General features: G+C 50.9%; 2 protein-coding genes across 6 annotated transcripts in view; both read right to left on the minus strand.

Moving 5' to 3' along the window:
- Nucleotides 1-785: 785 nt before the first annotated feature.
- DNAJB12 (DnaJ heat shock protein family (Hsp40) member B12) lies at nt 786-19,863 on the minus strand. 4 transcript variants are annotated; one of them, XR_007766634.1, is made up of 9 exons: nt 19,731-19,863; nt 15,541-15,715; nt 13,999-14,144; nt 10,671-10,856; nt 8,565-8,644; nt 7,286-7,395; nt 3,902-4,074; nt 1,708-2,851; nt 786-1,297 (listed from the first exon to the last, which is right to left on the minus strand). XR_007766634.1 is itself a non-coding variant. In XM_050898918.1 (9 exons), exons 1-8 carry the CDS (start codon nt 19,861-19,863, stop codon nt 2,730-2,732), a joined length of 1,125 nt encoding a protein of 374 aa, XP_050754875.1. In that variant the 3' UTR covers nt 786-1,297; nt 2,706-2,729. The 4 variants fall into 4 exon arrangements, 3 of the variants coding, with proteins under 3 accessions (XP_050754875.1, XP_050754876.1, XP_050754877.1); XM_050898918.1 differs by having other exon boundaries at nt 2,706-2,851; XM_050898919.1 differs by lacking the exon at nt 19,731-19,863 and adding an exon at nt 16,343-16,402 and having other exon boundaries at nt 2,706-2,851.
- A 1,335-nt stretch (nt 19,864-21,198) lies between these two features.
- MICU1 (mitochondrial calcium uptake 1) overlaps nt 21,199-23,236 on the minus strand; it is a 109,903-nt gene continuing 107,865 nt past the window's right edge. For both annotated transcript variants that reach the window (XM_050898915.1, XM_050898914.1), the window contains one exon: nt 21,199-22,144. In XM_050898915.1, coding sequence (XP_050754872.1) covers nt 21,984-22,144 — 161 coding nt within the window. In that variant the 3' untranslated portion in view covers nt 21,199-21,983. The remainder of the gene's footprint in view (nt 22,145-23,236) is intronic.

The raw sequence follows: 23,236 nt of genomic DNA on the forward strand, positions 1-23,236 counted from the left end.
GCTTCGAAGAGATGGCTCCTGACCCCGAGCGCCCTCCCGCCGCCCTAACGCCGGTCCTGCCCGACGGTGAGCGAGTGAGAGACGCGCTGCAGAGCTCAGGCGGGGTGCGAGGAGAGCTCAGGCGCACCCTCCCATCTCCCCCCGCAAAACTTCTTTCAACAGAAGCAAGAGAAAGCTCCGTTTCTTATGAATTAGCAGTATTTTACAGGTCCCCTCTAGGAAACGTTAGAGATAGGGTGTCAAGGCCAGGGCCACGTTGCAAAGGGGAGTGCTGGCGGGCGAGGAACCCCAAGTGTAGGACACACACAAAAAAATAAACCAACAAAGGGAGACGGCTCGTGGAAAGCCCTCTTTACAGAACGAATGCCGCACGCTGATTACGAGGCAAAATTAAAGCAGACTCGGCAAAAAAAAAAGAAGTTACGTGCACAAATAAACCCAACGGCTGATGAGCAAAAACCATCCAGGACAATCCTTCCCGTCACCGAGCGCGACGCCGGGGCTCAGCTGACCCGCTGCAGCTTCTGCCAACGCTGCGAAACCACGCCACAACTCTGGACAGTTTCCCCGATTTCTTTGTTACCCCCTACAGATTTGGAATTTCTTTTATTAAAAGCCGCAAGGCAGGTATCGACATCCCAAGCCGCAGAACGCCGCGTCCTCCAGAAAGCAAAAATACAGTAACTGCAAAGTGATTCTTGTTTTAGTGTGTCAGGCAGGAAAGCGCTGCAGAGCGAGACACCCTGGGAAGAGACTTCCCGCTTCCCTGTTTACCAAACCGGGCAGAAAACAAAATAATTTAATCATCCAACCCCTGCATAGTTTAAAAGTACAACATATATACAGCTATAAATTAATTCTAAATAGATTATATTTCCTTTTTTTTTTTTTTTAAAGTTTTCTTTTATCACCAAATCGTCCAATTTCTCTCTCCGTCGGCCGTGACCAGCGCCGTCGCGAAGGGTCTCCTTCTGCTTCACGGCTTCTGCAGTTAGTTTGTGTTATTTTCCACTCTACGCGTCTGTTCTCGGGGCTGTGGGATCCCAGGAGCAAGGAGACTGTCGCACGCTAGCGGTGTCAGAAGGGAAGGAGGAAGACGGGCAGCTTGATTTCCTGTCCTAATCGCTGCCCGAGACGCAGGTCGAACGGCGGAGACAGGCAGAGAGAAGAAAGAGGGCAGTTGTGCGTCGCTAATTCTCCAATTCCATTTTTAAGATAAGGTTTGATTCTTTTAAATATCAAGTCTGTCACCTCGGCTCAGTGCACTTCACCAAAAGTCTTCAGGCATTTCAAGAGTCTGGGAACAAAAGCGGTAGCGGCGTCAGTCTCCGGACAATCACACGTCACCGTACCTCCCCTTTCCTTCCACCCTCCCCACCCCACACTACAGGCAGCAGCTTTTTGTCGCACTGTTTCAATCCGCAGCGGGCCCTCTGCCTGAGAGCAGCTCTCTTTTCAGACCAGGGCTACGGAGAGGGAATTAAAGAAAAGCAGGTAATTAACGCCGGTCCATCGCGAAAGACGAGGCGCAGTTATCAAAACAAGAGAGCGGGCGTATCAAGATAAGAATGGTTCCAAAAACAGGATACACCCAAAAAAAGGCCGAACGCGACCCAGGGGATTTGCTTTAAAGGCCAAACTTTCAGACGCGCTCCCTCTGCCAAGGAAAATAAAACCAAACAAAAACTCCCTGCTGAACCTCCTTACTTGTGTCTACAAATCAAGCAGCGAGATGTCCAACGTCCCCAAGAACTCTTTGCAAGCCTAAATGGTGTCCGTACAACTAACACTTGGTGCAAGCTTCACCTCCGATTTATTTTCTATAGAAACCCTGTTTTCAAAGAATTTTGTGGTTGGAGGGACCGGTACGTTTTACAGCCATCCCAGCAGTGTCTGGTAGGTGAAATCAGCCCAGGTAATTAGAGCAGAAAAAGGACTCCAAACTCCGTGACCATTTTTTTCATTATTATCGTGCAGTTCTCCCGTGACCCAGCACACCCAGTCTCACGCGTGCTATCTGGGCTCGCCTTAATTCAAGCTCTCCAACCCCCGAGTCTTTCAGACTCCCCCTCAGCTGGTTTTACTTTGATTCCCAGTTTAACGCAGTAAGTTACTTCTACAGCCTGCTGTGAACTCTGGCCATTTGCTTTGTTCTCCTTGAGTGTCATGGGAAGGGAACGGGGAGGGGGGGCAGGGAACATCTGTTTGGTAGGAGTCCATTCCCTGTCATCGTATTGCTTCAAGTGCCAGGGGATAACAGCTTTTTCAGTAAAACAGACAATAAAGCAATCAAAAAAAGGTTCATTAAAAAGTGGCGGCTGGCTCTCACGGCCGGTAAAAAACTTCCGACCAGCCGAGGCGCGCACGGCCGCTGTATCGAATGCGTGGTTGACAAGACCTCAGCTGAGTCGCCAACACGCCCGGGGCTTTTGCTTTGTTTCTAGAGACCCAACACCGACAGCGCCAGAGAAAACAGCGAGCTTGGAGAGAGCCGAGGGTGCCGACATGCAAACTAAACAAAATCAATTTCCCGATTAACGAGTGTACGCTTGACGGACGGGGGGGGGCTTCCCCCCCGTGACGTGTGTGCGTCCAGAGGAGACTCCTGAAGATCTGTGTCTCAAACAGAGATTTAGGTAAGTACGAAAAGCACTATCGTGCCCTGCTCCGCTGCCAGGGGAAGCATCACCGGCTCGTACTCAGACCTCTGCTGAGCGGGCAGGCGGTGACTATCCGTGCAGAGAGGCTTGAACGTCTGACAGTCTGCTACAGCTGGGGGTGCCCATCTTCTGTGCTCGATGGTACAGATCCGAGTCTCCAAAGTAGCGTGCCCGGTACAACAAGCCTTCCTCTGCAAAGGGAAAAGCCCAGCGTTACGAACACGATGTGGAAGGAGACCCACCCGCCAGGTCACGTCCCACCACGGGCTCTGCTGGGAACGGGAGGCACCTCAAGTTCTTCAAGGCGAGGTGAAGCACAGGATGAGGCTGAGGAAATGCCCTGTGCCCTTTAGGACAGGATAGGCGTAACGTCTGCTGACAGCTCATCCATCCCAGGGAAAGGCTTAGGAACCTGACGGGACCTGCCTCTAGTCCCAGGAGGCACATGAGGCAGCCTACACAAAGGTTACCCCAGCAGCACGAGGAAGAAGAAACGCAGAGGCTCAGAGCTCGGTGCGTCGGCCTCACTTGGCATCGCTCGGGGCTCTAACAGCCCCTCCTGCGTCCCAGGCGCTCAAATCCTACCCCGGCCACTGCTCCAAGAGCCGTGATTGTCACCTGCGGGGAACGGGCGGGCAGGGAAGTCAGGTCACCCCTGGGACTTGGGGAACAGTTTGCTGCCCTCGCCACGCTCTGCTGCCCAGCTAGATGGCCAGATCATCTCTCACGCTGTCTGGCTGGGTAACCGTCCCTCCTAACCCTGCGTCCCTTCAGCAGCACGCGAGGCGACGTCAGTGCTGCCAGCACAGCCTTCTGAGCAGGGATGGGATGCGGGATGGAGGGCGCCATGGGCAGCAGACTTTCAGACACGGTCCTCGAACAACTAAAATATTACGCAGAGCTTATCGGGGGCCTCCTGAAAATCAGACGGCTGCCACCTTTCCCCTCCATTGGAAATCAGAGATATCCTACTGACACGGCGGGGAACCTCCGGGGCACAACTCCTGTCTGACCAGTTCTACAGCAGCATTAAAAAACACAACAAAACAAAACAAAAAAATCCCCACGTATTGGATTTGTCGTGAAGTCATAGATAGAAAAAAAGCCAACAACAGAGGAAATGTGCTCGCACCACGTTAAAGTATAACTTTAGCATAACTCAGTCCCCAGTTAAAAGACCTTTCTGAAGCCAACCTCACGCAGCAGTCGAGACCCTCCGCTCCTGACCCCACACTACTCACTTTGCTGCTTCTCTTTCCAGCAGTTATTTCGAAGGTTTGCAATATAGTCGTCCTCCACGCTCCTTTCAACATTTTTCAGGTTCGTGCCCGTGTATTCGTCTGCAAAGTTCTCAGATACGTAGTAGCTGACTTTCAAGTGCTCTGTCACTCTCCTGTGTATGTGACCCACAGACCTAGTTCAGGGAGAAGAGGCAGAACAGTGTAGGACACGCTTCAAGGGCAGAGCAAAAAGCTCCCAGCTCTTTATAATGCACAACGTGCCACGGTACCAGACCGCTGAAAACATACATCACTCCTATGCATCCATAGACTCAGAGGTTTGGAAAGGAGAAGCATTTCTAGTGGAAATGAAACGCCAACACAGGGAGAGAAAACCTGCCAGGCCTCTAGCTAGGTGGGCAGAGCTCTGAACACAGACATAACTCTGAGGCAGATTGCCCAAGGCCTGAACCCACTTAAAATAAAGTGTTCATTAGAATTTTCAGCACTAATTAAATCTCTCTGCAATTTCCTTGCTGACGACACCATCATTTGGTTTTGGCGGCGAGCCCCAAGGATGGTTAGAAAGCTCGGAGGCCAATGCTTGTGCGGCGCAGGGCGAGAGCAGCCAGGGAGGCAGAACGGCGCCTGCGCAGAGGCGCAGGGCAGCGCGGAGGCGAGGGCAGAGCAGGGGCTGGCTGTCGCAGCTCCCCAGCAACCCCCCCTTTGCTCAGCAAGGCTGCCCGTCGGTCGAACCCAGTCCCCTCTGCTAAGATATCTGCTAACCCCAAGAGCGTCAGCTTCCTCTACCACATCACATGCTGCAACGAACACCGTCTAATTTTGCAAGAACAAAATTAGACCCGCTCTGCACTCGAGCCTGCACCGACTAGCACAGAAAGCGCTTTCTAGAAGGAAACCTATTCTCACCCTACCCCCCTGGATTTGCATTTCAGACAGAGCCCTGTACTTATTTTCCCCAACACTCCAGCAAACCTAGAGATACTCACTAGGGCGTGTTTGCAAGCTGTAACACAGGACCTGTGCCCAAACGCTGGATTCATCAGGAACAGCTCCATTTGGAGACGTGCCCAAAGTTTCCCATAATAAATACCAGCTGGCTGCTGCATTAAAAGTGAGCCTGATTCTTAAGCCAGGTATAAACATTAACTCATCCGGCTTGCCCTTCAGTCTGTTATCAGGGTTTGCAGGAGTGATTCCAAAGACTCCTGCACGTTTCATCAAGGTCCAGCACTCAGGGACGAGTGGTGGGTAACCGGATCGACTGAAGATGACCAAAAAGCTCGCTTGGCATTTTTCGAGGGAAAGGCTAACGCATCGCCGGCGGTGCCTACTGGCAGAGATGCAGTCTGGAAGAAGCTCAGCTCACTATTTTACCTGTCAAGACAGAGCCCTAAGCTCTCCCAATGTTCATATTCCTCTTCTGTATAAAGATGAACTACGAAGGCTACAAAGCGTGTCCTCAAAGGAGGAGTATTTGAGCTCGCAGAGCTCCAGCAGCGTGCTTGAGCGTAAAAGCATGAAAATAAGGGCAGGACCTAGCGCAAGAAACCTGCCACCCGAAGTCAGACATGCAATTAAGTCAGGCGAATTCGATGAGGTGTTACTGAAGAGCAGGGTGGCACAGTCAGGCCCACAGCCAGACAGGTCTTTCAGCAGAAAGCTAGTTTTTGGAAGAGATTTACAAAGGCAAGAGAGTGACAAATGGTTCTTTAGCACTCTGCCTTTCTCAGTGACAGCTTCGCTATCAAGAAGTGGCATTAAAATCTCTGTCTGCCACTGAAACCTCACCAGGTTCAAAAGCTTCTCGCCTCCTGCTCACCGAGTTCAGTGCGGCGAGCTCCAGCTTTCTGCCAAAAGACAGCCAAGCACAGCATTTCCCTCTACATCAGGCAGCAGAAGGGGCCTGGCTGCCTGCCTGCCTGCCTGCCTGCGTGAGCGAGCAAGCAAGCGAGCAGCACCGCCTGCCGGCACAGCACGCCTTTTGCTCCCGAGCTAATTTCATTTGAAGTGCCTTGATCACTCAGAAAGGGTGACGGAGGACCAGATCGGCTCATTTGCCGCTCTTGTCCCAATCCAAACTTGGAAATGGGTTTGCTTGCTGCGACCTGAGCACGCAGAGACAGGGACAGTACAGGGAACGGGGAACCGAGCAGCAGAGAAAGGCCTGGGGCTCAGGGATGGCTTTCCTCTGATAGCTGACAAGGCTGGAAGCAAACCCCCGCCCACTTAAAAGCTGCCCTCCACCGAACATCTTCTCGCCCCATAAACCGCCTCTTCACCAGTATAAAACAAACCGGTACAGATGAATGTGTGTATAAATGAAGCACATAAAATGCTTCATTTTATAGTCCTAATATCAACTGCAGAAATCACGTCTCGATACTCTTTAGCCTCTCAGAATAACCCTTAACTGTGCCCTCTTCAAATCCGCTCCATCTTTCGGATCCAAGCACGAATGGCATAGTCTTTACCTTGGACCCAAAAGCTAAGCTGGGTTTTCTGGTATTTAACATCACCAATGGCAAAGGTTGTCACCTGTGAAACTAAACAGGGCCCGCTGCCTGTAATCAAGTCTACCCTCTTTAAATACACATAAGGAACTTCCACTGAAAATACATTAAGCTTTTGTCGAGAATGATGCAAGCAGCCAGAAATCAAGCCTGTTTTCCCATTCTTTGTTGGCACTGCAAAGTGAGTAAGAATAAAGACTCATTTCATTTGTCAGCCAAGTGAGCAGATTGGGGCATTTCCACAGGAACTAGAATGAAACAGCTTCACTTTCGCATAGTAAATGTCTGGCCATAGCTATTTCATGGCAAGATTAGAGTTCAAAAATAGGGGATTTCTCTGGGAATGTCTTTTACTCTACAGGTGTGTCTTTTATTCCTTCTTCTCTTCCTCTGCTGCTTTGTACTAGGCATAAACTGAGGCCTTCATGAAGAACAGATCCGGCTTTTGTTTTTCACACCCCAGTTTAACTCTACATCTCAATTCACTCTGCATATGGGATCTCGGTCCTGGGCTACAGTCTCTCGAAGTCATTTTGTCTGTCCCTTTCCAGGACAGACACACACCCAGCGGTGGGTATGGGCTGCAGAAGGTCCCTGTCAAAGAACATCCTCCCTTAGGCAAGCGAGTACCCTCCAACCTTCCCCACACCTTCCATCTCAAGACCTGTTTGAGAACCAGGAGGCCTTCACTGATGTGCGAGACACCTGGCAGCAAGATGTGATGAGATAAAGCAAAAAAAAACCCAAAACCACAAACAAAAGAGAGAGAGGAAAACCAGAGAGCCTAGATCCCTACCCCATCACACCACCCTGCCCTCCAGAACCCAACCCTCTCCCCAGCCAGAGAAGTTTTAGAGTAACAGGTACTAACGGCCTCTGGCTCAAACTGTAGGGTGGGCTGGAGACCATCATCTGGCTGAGAGCAGACACAATGATCAGGATGAGGATAGGCATCAGCTGGACAAACAACCCAAGGCCACCCTGAAGGAAGAGAAACACACAGTGGAGTGCCACCCATACACTTGTACGCAAGGATCCCATGGCATCGCTCTCCCTCCCTCCCGGCCCCAACACAACTTCGATTCTCCTGCTTTTCGCAAGCCTTCAGCTTAGGAGGCACCCCAAAATAACGGGGAGGACCCCAGCAGCCCCCAGTTCCCCTCCAGAAAGGGTAGCGTGACTCCGAAGGTCCAAACCTGCTGCCCCTTCTCTGGATGTGACAAAGGGCAGAGGGGACTGGCAGGGGGAACCTCGTGAGTGAATTTCAAAAGCCTCATGCCCGTATTTTGTTTTTCTAGAGCGTATGTGGTTTCCATCCTGCTGGTGCTAGTGAGCAGAACTGGTTTTATGGAAAGCCTTCTCCCCTCTTCAGTGTCAGATGAAAGTAATTCCCCCTCTACCTCACCTCCTGAGCTCCCTCCAGTTCCAGCAAAGTACACCTTCCCCTTTAAGCTTGAGAAAAAATATTCAGGAAGTTCTTGTTGTTTGTTTGTTCGTTTTAAAAAAAAAAAATATAATTGGCTATCCCCAGAAAATAGTAATCTTCAATACATAACCCTGGTCTCTTAAATACCAAGTCCCTCGTTCTCACTTCTCTAGACCAGAGGGCTTGGAGTGCTGGAGATATACTTAGATTTTCTGTGATGGGAAAACATAAAAATAGTCATGCTATGAAGTGTCTTCCTTGGTTAATTAAGCATCACAGATTAGAAACACCCCATCTTCAATACTGCAATAAAAGGGAGAATGAGTTCATGTTGGGAGGAGCCACGAGTATCCATATTATGGATATGTGGATTTACCTTTTGAAATTATAGAATGAAATCAGAAAGGAAATGCTTATTCTGTGGTAAAGACAGGTACACTTCACTGGTGCAATCTTATTTCAAAGCGGCACTGTTTGAAGACACACCAGCATTTTTCCCGCTGGACAACAGCTATGAGAGTGCCGGGAGAACAACCACCAGTAAATTAAACCACAACTTGGTGTAAATTCTGAAGGCAGCTCACTTCCCACGACTCCAGCTTTCTGTTCAGGGGGGTGGAAACAAGCAGGACCGTTTCACAAGACAGCTACACCAACTAGCTCGCAATTCGTGTATCGGAAAAACCTTTAGACTCCCAGCCCCCCCTGCCTGTTCTCCACTTACGTCACCCTGATGTTCTCGTCTGTCCTGCCTCTGATGGTAGGTATATCGCATCCTGCCATTGCTGTATACGTGAACGTTACCTATAGGCAAAAGAAAACTGTTACACAAAAGCCAGAGTACGTAAGACAGTGCTGGCTGGCCAGGAAGGAACCACAGAAGGTGGCCATGTTCCATGTCAGCCTCACCAATAAAAACACAGTAGGAAAAAGTAGACTGGGTGCTGGCAACAGCAAATTCAGGAATTTTAACTTTGAACACTGTCAGAATGGGCTTGATCCGTTTCTTTGGCTCGGGCCACACTCAACAAAGATATAAGGACACAGAGATTGTAAAGGAATCCACGCGGTGCTCACACTTAGATCTGGTCCGCCGTTACCACCGCTCTCAGTTCAGCCTACTTCACGTAGCCAGCAGCACGCCAGCCAGTTCAGAGCTGGAAGAAGGACAGCACATCTGCCTGGCTGGGCTGCTTCCAGGCTGGAGCTGGGATGTCTCAGTGAAATGGTGATTTGACAGATTTAGGCTATTCCTGAGATCCCTGCATATGTCCCAGCGCACAAGGTGCATGTCCTTGGTTTTGGTCAGCAGGCCATGTGGCCGAAGCCCCTGACTCAAGGCACTCCGTCATGCTGTCTTGACAGAGATGGCTGTAGCTTTAGGGCGAAGCGGAGATGGGACTCCACAGGAGACTGATAGAAGAATTCACACAAAAAAATTCTGTTCATCACCTGAAGCCAACATTTACAAAATGAGCTATATAAGCCACAGCTGAAAAAGGAGTATTCCTAAGGTGTACTGAACAGTTATGTCTGAAGGCGAACTGGTGGTGGGCACAGAGATCCATCTATAGGATCTTCCAGGATCATATGAAAATTCAGGTTGGAAGTGACCTCAGGAGGTCCAACCTCCTGCTCAAAGCAGGGTCAGCTATGTAGAGAGAATATCTTGTACAGGCCTCCTCGCTTCTAATTGAATTTACTTTAGATTAAAATCAATTACAAAAAGAAATAATTTTGGTAGTTTTTCCACCCTAAAAACAGAGCTCTTCCATGTCTTGTTTTAAACGTCAAAACTACAGCTGAAAAGGGAGACCGGCTGAGAAAGCGGTCCTGAATTCTCTTGGGACAGTGAGGAAAGGGAAAAAAAAGACGGAGCTAAAATAGCAACCTGCTGTTTGTACTGGAGTAGCTTTACCTCTCTGACAGGCAGAACACGAATGCGGCAAAAGGCTTCAAGATGCCTTTGCAAGTACTTGATGTTAGTCTGTTAATTCTTACATACCAGACAGGAAAGAGCTACCAGAGTAAATCTTCTCAATTGAAACAAAAATATTTCTTTTTCCAAGTTGGTCCACAGAGGTCAAACAACCGGTACCTCCACTGCCAGTCAAATACGACTAGAGCAAATACAAGGGAGTCTTCTAAAATACCCTCATCCTTATATTAAATCTGTGTCTTTGTGATCGGAACCGATCAAGTGAAGGAACAGTCACTCAGTTCTTTCCTGCTACCCAAACCGTGGTCAGCACTGTGGATCGACAGGATACAGATTTAATTTTCAATTCAAGAGGTTTAAATTATGCTCTAGAAATAACACTTTCCTCTTTTTTATGGGACACAGTGGAAAGAAGGAAGTGGACACTGATCTCAGAGAAACTGCTTCAGCTGCGTGGCAGAGCAGATACAGATCAAGAACAAGGCCAAGGCGTTACCATAGTTTGTTCTGATGAGAAGATTTAACTCCTAAAACCACCAGGCAGAAAGGCCTTCTTCAAAATAGGATTATTTTTACAAGTGGCCTTCAAACAAGTCATTTTTTGTTCTAACATTCAACCCAACCTAATAACAGCTAACGTCGCCAGCATGCAAACGAATACCTGAAGTTGGGAAGAAGTGCAGCTCTGATGGTATTACCTGCTGGATGCTGAGTTCTCCAAGTACCCGTCTGAACAATTTAGAAAACTCTAGGTGTTTAGGTCATGTGTGAAGGAGAACTCCCTCTCATCAAACCCAGCAATCCTTGCACGGCCAAAGAAATCACTACTGCACTGTTGCTCTGTCAAAAGGATCGGGTCCCATTCAAGAGATTAAGGTTTAACGTGCTTACTAGAAGGAAAACCACCACCAAAAAACATGTTGAAGAGGTCCTCGGGGGAGATGTCTGCCTCAAACCCGCGGTGGAAGTCCGAGTGACTGTGTCCGTGCCGAGCAGGGTTGAGTTTCTCGTCTCCAAACTGGTCATATTGCTTCCTCTTCTCTGGGTTGCTCAATACCGCGTACGCGTTACCAATGGCTGAAATATTGACAATAAGGAAGCAATTAGCTTCTTTCTTCTACAGATAATACATTTAGCCCTGCAAACTGCCAGGACTTGACTTTCTCATTACACAAATGAGGGTCACAACTACCCGTGTCTTTTCAACAGGCCAGTTCAGCAGCGCAGCACTAGTAGCTGGCACGCTTCTCTGGCAAACACAGACAGAAGGAAGCCACACCAAGAGACTCAATGAAAAAGGCGTTAATTAATTCAAATTAAGAAGTTATGATATGACTGGTATGAATTCGGTGTATGTCCCTAGAGAAACCCTCTCAGATGAATGAAACTATGAATTGCACAGGAAATCCTGGTAGTAGAGCAGCTACACGTTTCACTTCATTAATCATGTTATTCCTTGTGAACAACCAATGCTCAAATCCTTCAGCCGTAAGCAACTGTATAGGAAAATATGATTTTAGTTGACAAATTTTATTCAAAAGTGGCGTTGAGGGAATTCAATATCATAGCCTAAAACCAGAACTGCAAAGAATTTAAATACAGGCTAGATCACTGAAAGAGACTTTAAAACCTCCCATAATAGCTAGTAAGGAAACGTTGGCTAGAAGTTGTGTCTGTCAGCTATGAATTAAAAAATTTCCAGATGCCAGAAGTAAGGTGCATAATTACAAGGACTGTTAACCAGTGCCGGTGACGATGGAAGTGTACTGGAACTAAACCCCCGCCAGTTTCCCAGGTCACTCTCCTTCCAACCCCAGCACGTTCGAGGCTTTCTACCAGAATGCCTGCCTGCCACCGTCCTATTTCTGTACTTCTCTCTCTCTGCGTGTTCCAGCTTATCACTTCCCCTCTCTACCAACCGACCCAAGAGCCTCCCTGCGTGACTGCAGAGCCTATCCTCTCCCCTCCCTGTGTCGCAAGGAGGCAAAAACGTTCATGGCAGTAGTTGACTGGTGTATAAAGGGCAGGGGCAGAAGTGATAGAAAAGGGAGATACATGCTCTTTGGAGGAGATTAACTCCAAGATTCAACATTTTCCCGGTAGTCAGATCGAGGTGTACGGTTTCTTCTTGGACTAGAGATTTGGAGCGTGAAGGATGTAATGGCAATACACTTGTTCTCCTTCTTGGTTATAATTAGTGCACACAGAGCAAACGTTTCTACAACCAGGCAAGGAAGCCGGATGACAAGGACTGACTCTCAGCGTATTAGCTTGTTCTTTCAAACTGTGCGGTTAAGCAATGAAAATGGAGCGGTTCAGGGTTTTATTCGTTGTCTGACTTTCTGCTGACAAAGCCCAAGAAACAGCTCATTCCAAATCAGGATTCTAGCCCAAAGTAGCCAGGTTCAACTCTTTTTCCAACGTCAGCCAAAGGTAGTGATGCAAATCTGCTACAAGACAGACAGCAGCCAACTGCAACTACGGACTGAGACAAGGTCTCAGGACACGACATAACGCTTTATCAGCTGTCACTGGGAAGACGAATGCCAAGACTTCAGCTAACACATCAACGTAAGAAAAAATTAACTAAAATCCTCATAGCAGTGCACATCTCCCCCTCCACCTTCTGGAACCAAACAGCTGGACTTCAGCGAGCCCTGCAAACCAGCAGCTCAGCTTGGGGGCTGAAGGACGGGGGAGCCAACGAGGCAAGGCTTGGAGGAGAGATAACCTGAGAGCAGATAGCTCTGCAGTGGAGGATAAAGGGCACCTTGCTTAACACACGACTTCTGGCACGTAACTCTTGTCAAATCCTTCGGCAAACATCATTATTTAAGATTACAGGTGAAGAAACCTGCCTTTCGCCACTTAGCAAGGATTGAAGGATAAACTGTCGAACAGCGGCTTACTGCACATGCGGCATAGACAGATGTCTGCAGATGCTCACTCTTTAATCTGGCCCCCCTACTAAAACAGGCTCTCCCAAGTAGCTGGGGGTCAGCTCATTATTTGCTAACAGCAACACACTTATCGGTTATGGATTTAAGTCTTAAAAGGCTTGAACAAACCTTACATAAGACTTTTACTGCTGAATTCATGTCTACTAGAAGCTTACTCAAATACTGTATCAATACACTCGCACCAGGCTAGCCTTGCTCCCTGCTCCAGCAGAAGTCTCATGCATTTCACTCCCAAGATGGCCAGAATCCGAGCACACTATTTAAATGGCTTAACACTGCAAAACCAGTGCTGTACAACTGGCATCAAGAAGTTCTGCGTTTAGCTCAACGATAATAATCAAACTTCCACAGCTTGCAAGGGAAAATGGGGCTATAGGTTCCAAGCAATAGCAGTTCTCTTGGAAAACTACTCCAGTTTTAGGGTATCTTATTACCCAGGAAACATCCTTGCTGCGTTTGTAGAGAGGCCCTGAGAATTGGGCTCTTTGCAGCAGAACTGAAGTTCCTGGGGACCTTTTTTTGAGTTCTGGCTGGGCTCAGTTATACGGCTGGTGCAGTTTCGCCCTAGAAATTTTCACCCAAGGTTTCTATCCATCAATTCCATCCGCAGCCTTTCGCAACGGTCAGGTGCTGAGTGCTTCCTTAGAAACGTGAAGGCTTACTGGCTGCCTGAAACGCTCAACGAGTGGAGGAGTCTAAATACCAGTTCTGAAGATGAATTTCCTGCCATTGGGCCTGCCCAGCAATGTTTCTCTCGAGGGATTCATGAGCCCAACAGCTGCCTCTGGCACTGCACAACTTACTGGGCCTCTACTGGATTTGTCAGTAGGCAGGGGTGCACCCCAGCATCTGCCCCGTGCTGGACGGCTGCAGGACTTGGAGCTTCTCCCTGCTAGGTGAATGCTCCTGCATCTCTCCAAAAAAGAGGATGGTTAACATCCCGAGGGAATTTCCTCCTGAGCAGCGTGGCAGGAGGCTGGAGCAACACACAGGAAGGGCTGCTAGGAGAAAGGGAAGGAAGGCTTCTCCTTGTCCGACTAGCAGAGGTGAATCCTACCTGTGCCAACCTATGTTTATTATTTTAAGCTTATACTTTGTTCATAATACAACCAGCTCAGAAGAGAGACAACTTTACAAAGAAGACCTTTATTTCACTCTACCCAACTCGTGAGATTGTTTTTAAGCGTCCTTGCTAGCCCAGCTCAGCACCATCACCTGACAGTTGATGGTCAAATCACAAAGTTGGAAATGTTCTTTACCTTTAAATGCCTCTGTAGCCCCCGGTGCATGGTTCTTATCTGGGTGAAACTTCAGTGCAAGTTTCCGGTAAGCCTTTTTCAAGTCCTCATCAGAAGCTTCTCTGTTTACTCCCAGAATTTCATAGTAATCTTTGCATTGCTTTACCCTGCCAGTAGAGAGGGGAGAAAACACGGACAGTTAGTTTCAGCTCTGAAAACCACTTTGCATTGAACACGTCAACTCTGCAACATCTCACGCATCACAGTTTCAATTGATGTTGTTCAGTGAACTCTGGTTACTCAGCTCGAATTCCTCAGAGGGTGACCCAATTTTTGTCACAGACTCATTCCCGCTGTGCCTGCGTTACTAGCACACAAACACTCTCACAGAACAAGTCAAGCCAGTGGAGGTAGAAGGGCCTCTCCTCAGGCAATGATATCACCCGCAAAGGAATGTGATTGGCAAATAAGCTTCAGATTCATCACGCTTACGTTTTGGAGGCTATTTAGGAGGGACTACAAACGGCAGGCCAGGATCTGAAGGATAGCTGGGCTATTGGCTTTTTTCCCCTCTCTCCTCAGACTCAGTTAATTCACGGACCCAAAAGTAACATCAGCTGAATTCCAGAGGAAGAAAGAGGGAGCTGCCCCAGGCCTGTGCGCGCAGCCCAGTTCGTTCTGGGTACACTCACGGCCCAGCGATGGTTTCTCCTTCTCACATGACTTCGATGAGACAGAATACAGCAGGCTGGGTTTTTGGAGAAATGGATGACGTAACAAGCATCCCCATAAGTCCACTAGCCAGAGCAGTTCTTGCACAATTCAGACCATGCCCATAACCTTAAACAAAGTTTACCAAGTGACCGTGCCTGCAGTTCAGTCCTTCAACTTCCAGTATTTGCAAATGGTAGAAAGGAATAAAGAACAGCTTGAAACAGGGTTTGGAAAACAGGGGACTGGATAAACATGTCCTGGGACTTTCCAGCAGCAGCTTTAGAAGCGTATCGTGCTAATAGAGTGAAGCATCCTGCGGTGGATTTCTGCTTTATTGGGCTCTAAGAGAGACCAGGAGCAGAGTATCATCAGGAGAGAGGAAGAAGGATGTGCCCTCTCACTCGCTACTAGACCAAAGCTTAGAGCAGGAGGGCTGCCTGCTGCAAGCTATGAGCCATGACTCCCACCTACAGGATCTCAGGAGCACACGGGATTTTTCACAGCATTACTGAATAACACTAAAGCAAACATTAATGTGAAGTGCATGAGATGAATGCATCCAAAATGCCTCTTTGGACGTCAGCCAGGAAGAGGCCTACATGCCTACAGTTCCAGCCCTCGTGCATGCCTCTGGGGGAAAATCTCACCCCTCGTAGACCCAACCCAGCTGCCTTCCAGGGCTGCTGCAGCTATAAATCCTCCTAGGTATGCTTTTAACACCCAGCCAGTTAAAAACCATTCAATGTGGTTCAAAGCTGAGATCTTTAAAACACTGTGAAAACCAGACCGATACCACGTGATAAACTCAAACAAACTGCGGGCTGAAGCCATGGAGAGCTGTGCACACACCTCTTCACTGCATCCACCTGGTCCTGAGTGTAGCCCTTGGGGGCCTCCCCACCAGCCTCTCCGTTGGCCGACGGGAAGTCTCCGCTCATTTTCTTGAACTGAGGGTTTGTGGACTCCCTGGATTGAGACTGGCCATTGGCCGATTGCTCATTCTTGTTGAGTGATTCAAGGAGAACTGAAATGAGAAAAAGATGAAAAGGGGAAAAAAAAAAAAAAAGTTAAGACACCACCAAGCTCAATCTGCCCTTCCAGCTCTTCCATAGAGAGACCCCTCTTCATCTCTGCCACCGCTCTAAGACCCCCCCACCCTTCGTCAGAAAGACCCTCGCCTTTTCCCTCAAGGAACCCTTGAGCTCCTGCTGCTTCTTGCCCAGATGTGAGGGCTACTGCTGAAGATATCGCCTGCTTCTCCCAACGCACGCAACCTCCACCAAAACCCCAGGCCCACCCAGCCGGGCAGTCCGGGAGCCACAGTGGATCACCAAAACGGCGCATCCTTCTCCTCTCCTTTTTTTCCCCCATGTCTCTCCTTAACAGCGAAGCATTTCCACATTAGTTCTCTAGAGTATTATAAAGCATATTATTCTTCTTTATCTCCTGCCTTTGAGAGTCTACTGTGCTGGGTAAATTATGTGACAATGCCATATCTTTAGAGAGCTTAGAAAATAATACCGTGGGATGCCAGTCACCCGGGGACACTCCCCTTTTGGGGACAGAGAACTGCAGCACTGATTGCTGGCAGCATGATCAGACCCGTAACACATGAGTCAGAAAGGTGCTTTGTTCTCTTGCGCTGTCTTACCTACGCATTCGATGCGTGTAGAAGAAGCTGTGAAAACCATCTTCTCTCTCAATTACCGAATATGAATTGCATAAATTCAGTTTCCCTTTTCTTAAGTGAGGTGTGCATGCGTATTGGGTAAACTGCTGCAGACTATTGCCTCCTCCTTGTAAGGCTCAGACACTGTCCTCCACCCTTTTCAGCCAAGAGGGGACAAACGTTCAGGCCCGGCCGAACAGCACAGGTGACAACACTGTGAAACCGAATAAGGCTCCTCCAAGCACAGAAGTATCTTTCCATCACGCATTTCCCTGGCAGCTGGATAGCGCCATCTTTTTCAACTATTTTTGTCTTTTTTTAACCAAATGTCAAACTGATGTCTTCATGCCTGTAGTTTCTGAAGTTTATATATTGCATCCCCATTAAAAAGAATAGGCACATGTAATACGATTAAAACCAGACAACGTTATTTACATAGGCATCAGTAACTTGACAAGCTTGCAGTCCTTTATCCAGAGCCTAGAACCGAGAAGGACGTTTCGTCTCCTCCTGCAGATTGCACATTACAGACCTTGCACTATGGGGGTATCACGTTCTTTATGCAAGCGCAAACAACGCTTGCAGGCCAAGAGGCGAGCCAAGATATCCTATCTGCCCCGCAGAGCTTGCAGGGGCAAGAAAAAACCGCTCGGTAATCCAACTGCCAATACAGGCAATTGTTACAGGACGAAGGATAAAAATGACAGCGGGCTAATGAGCAGTAACTCACCGGATGAGCTTTTGAGCTTGGGGCCTTCACGGATTTCGGCTTTCAGAAAAATAAATCCTTCCCTCGCTCTTATTTACACCACTAGAGCATTCACAAAACTATAGTCTTTGCTTTTGTTCCTTCCAAACCTGGAGCAAACCGCCAGGCACTTTTAAACCTCGTCTCACGAGGCTGTCCCTCCACCCACCCCACTCTTGCTGTTTTGGGCTCCGTTCCCTCCAGCTTGCCAAGAGATTTTTGGTACCGCGGTTCCCCAAACCAACCACAGAAGTCCACATATGGCCGCAGCTCAGTTCTGTTTTTGCTCCGCAGCCCCAGTCCTATTGCTTCTGCATCCCGAAGCCACACCGGTCCTCCGTGCAGGCACAGCACAGCGCAAATTCATAAACTACTGAAGCAGAGACTGCTGAATTAGTTTTCAGTTCTGCCAACTCGGCTCCCCACCAAGCACGTGCTATGGATCACTTTTCCTTGCTTATTAGCCAACATTTGTTCAACTCCTGTCCATTTTTCCGAAACTCCCGCTTAAAGGCGACCAGTGGGACTTTGTCTATACCAGCGTGCCCGGCTGCGTTTACATAGGAGAAGATTTTTACCGAAATCCCCTTACAAAACCCTTTGCTGATCCTGTGATGACACCTGTAGGACCCAGCCAAGGTCAGAGTTCGAAGCGCCGGCTGCGCAAGGTCCACGTCGCCGATCGTTGCCAAACCCGACGTAACTCAGGAGAAAGAGAAGAGATTTCCCAGGGGCGCAGGAACTACGTAAAGACTCACTGACCGCTGTGTAACTGCGGGATCTTTGGCAACATTTCCCAACTACGGACCCGAAGTGCACGGGCGAGCAACCGGCAGGACGTCAAGCGAAGGGTCCTTGGACGGCAGCTCAGACCTGAAACTTGTACCAGCGGCTTGGTTGGGTCCGGCCAGAAAGTAGCACGCTGTATTTAACATTAACCTGCCCTGCTTTCCTCCCCTATGCTCCAGGTTCTCTAACAGTACATATCCCTCCTTTTATTCTGGCTGTCCCAGGCCACAGGATTAGGGCAAAAGACGACTGCTTTACATGGCAAACTCGTGCTTGCTGTCATCCAGGTCTGCTTTTCTAGTGCACGCCCTAGCAGAGCTCCTCAGGAAGAGCAACGCTTGTCAGGGTGGGCCCTTCTGCGCGCTATGCCGCGCTCTTCCCTCCAAAAGTCGCTTTTCCCACCGAGTAATTTCGCAAAAGTATAAACCCTGAATGGGAAGGAAAACCACACCACGCGTACGACAGGCTGATATGCTGTGTTTGAGGGAATGGGAAGAGGCCTCGTGTAACCAAAGAGAGGACTACAGGGCGCCTTGGGCTCTCCGCAGGACAGACAAGCTGCAAAACACAGCCGAAGAATCAAACCTTAGATAAGGTTTGTCAAAGTAAAAAAAAAAAGAATAATAAAAATCTACAGCCCTTTGCATAAATTTCTGCGACGTAAGAACACGCGGAGAAAGAATTGTGTTTGGCTGCTTCTACAAACCGCTTCCCAGTTGCTTTTGTGACACATTAATTACGTACGCCATAAAGCCTCCAGGAAACGAGGTCGTTCCTCAAAACTCATAGAACTGGCAGAAGGTCTTCAAGAAGGAAGATTATTTTTTAACACGTGCTGAAATGAACTGCAGTAGCTGTGCTGTGGTAATCAATGGGGGTGCACGAAACGAGAAGCAACGCTTGCTGAGCGGAACAGCCAGGGAAGACAAGCACGCTCGAGCACGTAAGCTCAGACGAGGTCTATCCGCCTGCCCGCAAACTGCGTGAAACCGCTGCCCGCCGCCGCTCCTCGGGCTCCGGGAGGGGATTCCGCAGCTACGCCCAGGGCCAGCGCGGCTGCACCTCTGCGGGAGGGATGGAGCTGCAGGACAGCCCAAACGCCAGGAGAGAGGAGAGGGAGAGGAGAAGAGAGGGAGAGGAAGAGGAGGGAGGCTTTCTACAGCCCCACCGAGAACTTCTCTTCCGCCTTGCCAGGCCCCTTCTCTCCCCGCAGCCCCATCCCGCCAGCGATGCTCCCACGAGCAGCCGTGACCGCGGCCCCGCAGCCCGCCGGCGGGTCAGGGCCGCAACAGCGGCGAGAATTCAGGGAGGTACCGAAACCGCTGTGCTCTGCCCCGCGGTGCTCCCCTTCCCGCCCTCCTCGCCAGCCAGAAACCCTCTCCTCACAGCCCCACGCCCGCCCCGGCGAACGAAACGGGCCGCGAATCGGTGAGGGGCAGCGCCGGGGAGACGAGCGCCACCGGTAACGGCTTACAGCCAGTAAACGGCAGACCCCAGGGGGGCACTGCGACCCACCGGGGCAGCCCCGTCTCCCCCCGGCCACAAACACCGACAGCGGGCGCCCGGCCCGAGCGCAGCCCCTCACGGCACCGGGGCCAGGCCGCCGCAAAGCCCGCTGGGACCGGCCGCGCGCCCCCCCCCGCCCTCCCGTGGCGGACTCGCCTGCCCGGCGTGCCCCGCGCGGTGCCCCCCCCCCCAAGCAGGAGGCAAGGCGCAGGCGCGGCGGGGGTCAAAGGTCAGGCGCGGCGGCGGCCGGCGGCGGCGTAGGCCCCGCTCCCCCTCCCCCCCACCCCCCCGCCCCGACACCCCCCTCCCCCCCCACCGGGCGCTCACCGCGGACCCGCGGCGAGGGGTACAAGCGCTGCGCCTTCTCCAGGAAGCGGCGGGCCTTGTCGGGCTGGTTGGCCTTGGCGGCGGCCAGCGCGATGCCGATGCACCGCTCCGCCTCGTCCCTGTTCGACTCCATGGCGGCGGCGGCGGCCGGGCAGGCGGGCGGGGGGGGGAAGTTGGGGGGCGGGGCCGCGCGCGGCCTGATGGCGTCACGGGCGCCCCGCCCCCGCCCGCATTGGCGTGGCAGCCAGGCGGGGCCGGGGCGATCGGGCTGGGCCGGGGCGGGGGGTCGGACGGGGACACCCCCCCCCCCCCCCGCTTCCCCCCGGGCCCCGGGAGCAAATCGAGGCCGTTACAAAGGAAAAGCCGGGCTGGGGCCACGCAGCACGGAGCCCAGGAACAGATGCAGGCGCCGGTTGAAATCCCCGGTTCCGCGTGGGGATGCCCGGGGAGGGGGGCACGGCTTTCCCGTGTTTCTTTCCCGTCCCAGAACCCCCCCAGGTTCAGGGCTGCCCCCGTGAGGGAGGCCAAAGGGCAAGGCCCAGGGCCTTCCTCTCGGAGGGGAGCTGGGAGGATGAAACCCTTCCAGGAGCTCTGTCGGGTAAGGCTCCTTCTCCTTGTAAAGTTTCGTGCCTTTTAAAGGGCTCCGTGCACCAGGGACCGTGCCTGGAAAGGGCTGAAGGGAGGAGATGGTCGCACAAGAGCAGCGCTAACGAGGGACGAGGCCGCTCTCGGGGGGAGAGCGGCGCTCTGCCATTAAGACTTGCCATGCATCGATCTCAGCTTTCGCAGCAGAGGCTGTTTGATAGATTCAGTCCTCCTGGGGATGCAACAGGCTTCATTTTATTCCAAAAGAGAGAATTTCGAGACAGGTGACATTTCCGTAGAGGCTCCACAGCTGCCCATGGGCTTGTGGGGAGCAGGCAGGACAGGCAGCAAGAACAACCATCCCTGCGGGCAGGACGAGCAAAACCTGCACTCCAGCATCGTTGCTGCTCGATGCAACGTGGGTGACAGCACAGGGACCAGCACCTGAACAGAGCGCGCTACCGGCAGGCAAACTGCAGGAGAGGAGAGGAAGGAGATGACGGTAGAGATCCCCAATAGCAGGATCAATATCCCAGTACGAAAATATTCCAGAAGTGTTTTATCCCCTCAAAGAAAGCCTGGAGCTCGTGGCTGTCCTTTAAACACCCGCAGAGAGTGCTCCTCTCTGCAAGGCGGAGGCCGCGGCAGATGGCTTACGGGGCCAGCCCGAACCAGACCGCTTGCCTGGGGCCGGCCGCCAACACGGGACAGCAAACACGGCAGCTCCGGCCTTTCCAGCACTGACTTCTGGGCTTTGTCTTTCCAGCTCTGGAAAGCAATCATGGTTTCTTCTCCCCCTTCCAAAACGCCCCATCTCCGGTGACTCGCCTCCAGCCTTAGGTGAAGACCTAAAGCAATCGAAAGAGATGAGCCACGAGCCATGTTGTTGTGAGCAACATCTTTACACGGTACTTCACAGAGAGAACAGCACTCGGCAAATAACATCTTTCAGCCCGTTCCCGTTACAGAACGGCAATTCCCCACGGAGAGGGCTCCCCGTTTAAAAAAAAAAAAAAAGAGAGACCTCCTGCAGCGGGTTGCTTACGCAAGGCGGAATGGGCGGGAGAGCCGCTTGCTCCACTACTTCCAACTGCTGTTACACCAGAGGCAGCACCCTCGGCTCAAGCAGCCCCTCTGCGGGCGCACCCGTCCCCTCCACCCCCCGACAGTCCGGGGGAGCATCTGGCCGACCGAAATCCTGGGGTGCTCTCGCTACCTGGCTGCTCCAGCCTCTGCTCCTAGGTCCCACTGGTACGATCTATCCAGGAATCCCGCGGCTTCTTTCTTAGGAGCAATCTAAGAATTAAAATAAACCCCATGCCATTTTGTAATAACATTAAATAAAAGTGATTTGGGTGCAGCCCCACCAGCTCGCTCGATGCCCAGCTCTGCAGGCAGGGCGCATCACAAAGCGGAGGTGGCGGCAGTAAGAAAAGTCCTTTTCTTTTTCCTGAGAGAGAGGAATATTAAGGGGCCAGCGGCAAGCAGAAGCTGCAAATACAACAGGCTTTGATTTCTAACTTCGATTTACAAAAATCTCCTGTTATGAACAGTCTGGGCTCGCCAGAGCCCGGTGCCACCCCGCAGGTGTCCGCAGCGGTGGCGCTCGCCCGTGGGCGGTGGTGGCAGGGCTGAGACAGGGAAGCCGGGCGCTCCTCCCCGACCCGGCTACTGCTTGGGCATGGTGAAGTCCCACGCCGTCTCCTGGGCGCATTTCCACATCGCCCGCATGAGTCGCGTGAAGCCCATGTCCTTGGGCTTCTCCAAGCCTCTCATAAGGCGCTGCTTCATTATGGCAACAAACTCCTTGTTGCTCAGCTCGCCGTTCCCTGCGAGAAGGAAGAAAAAAAAATATTAGAAACACTAAAAGCCACCAACAACCTCCTCCCCGCATGCACTAACTCTAAAGGGCAGCAGCCACGAGTGTCATTTCTTGCAGAGGCTGAAATCACGTTTGGCTTCAACCGCCCAAAATATCCTGCTGAGCAAGGGTTGCCGAACCACAGCATTTAAATCCCAACCCTACGGACGCTGCCCTGCTTAGCCTGGCACCGCCACGTCTTGCAGGGCCTGGAGCGCTGAGGCTTGAAGACAGAAAAGCAAATGCAAAGCAAATGCCCATGCACCCGCAGGAAGCTCTCCGCTTTAAGCGACTTAGGAAATGATGGGAGCACAGGGTAACAGAGCACAGATTTTTCTTAATGGAGTAGAAGGGAAGAGTCATTAATCTAGTGAGGTTACTGAGAATTATGTCAATTAAATTTATGTTAAAAATAAGATGATAGTAAATTGGGGCAAATTTTATTCCATAGTTGCTTAACCACCAATAAATTAAAACCTCGGGGATTTTTATTTAGGGCGCTGGTTGATTGGAGGGGACAGCAGCAAGCCACGGCACAACTGCTGAAGGGCCGGTGCCTTCTGCCACGATGCCGCATGTATCCCGTTGCCTGTTTTGCTCCCCTGCCTACGGCACACAGCTGATAGCACTGATTTTAGCTCCTGGGGAGCAGCACAGGAAAGCAACCCACCTTTGGGCACAGAAGAAATATGAGGGACGCCGGCCCTTGAGAAACAAACCCGCCAGTGCCATCGGTTCCCCAGATCAAAGGAGAGAGAATCTCTCTGGCTGATACGGGGAACTACTTCATATTTCATGAACGAGTTTCTTCATTTGAGAGCTTTTCTCCCTGCCTTACATCTGAATGCAAATCTGCGCAGCAAAATTCCAGCAAACTATCAAGGGGCGAGTAAAATTCCCTTCGGTGCTGCAGGTTTTTGATGCGTGCATGGTAACATCTATAAACACCGACGGAGTGAAAACGCTTTTCCACTTGATTCCTTCCTTTCAGGGACTCATCTGGCAACCACAGTCTTTCCCCCCAAAGGTTTGCTATCAAAATATTTAGCAAATTCTCCTA

This window comes from Gymnogyps californianus, chromosome 6 (assembly GCF_018139145.2).
Source record: "Gymnogyps californianus isolate 813 chromosome 6, ASM1813914v2, whole genome shotgun sequence".
NCBI classification, from domain to species: Eukaryota; Metazoa; Chordata; class Aves; order Accipitriformes; family Cathartidae; genus Gymnogyps; species Gymnogyps californianus.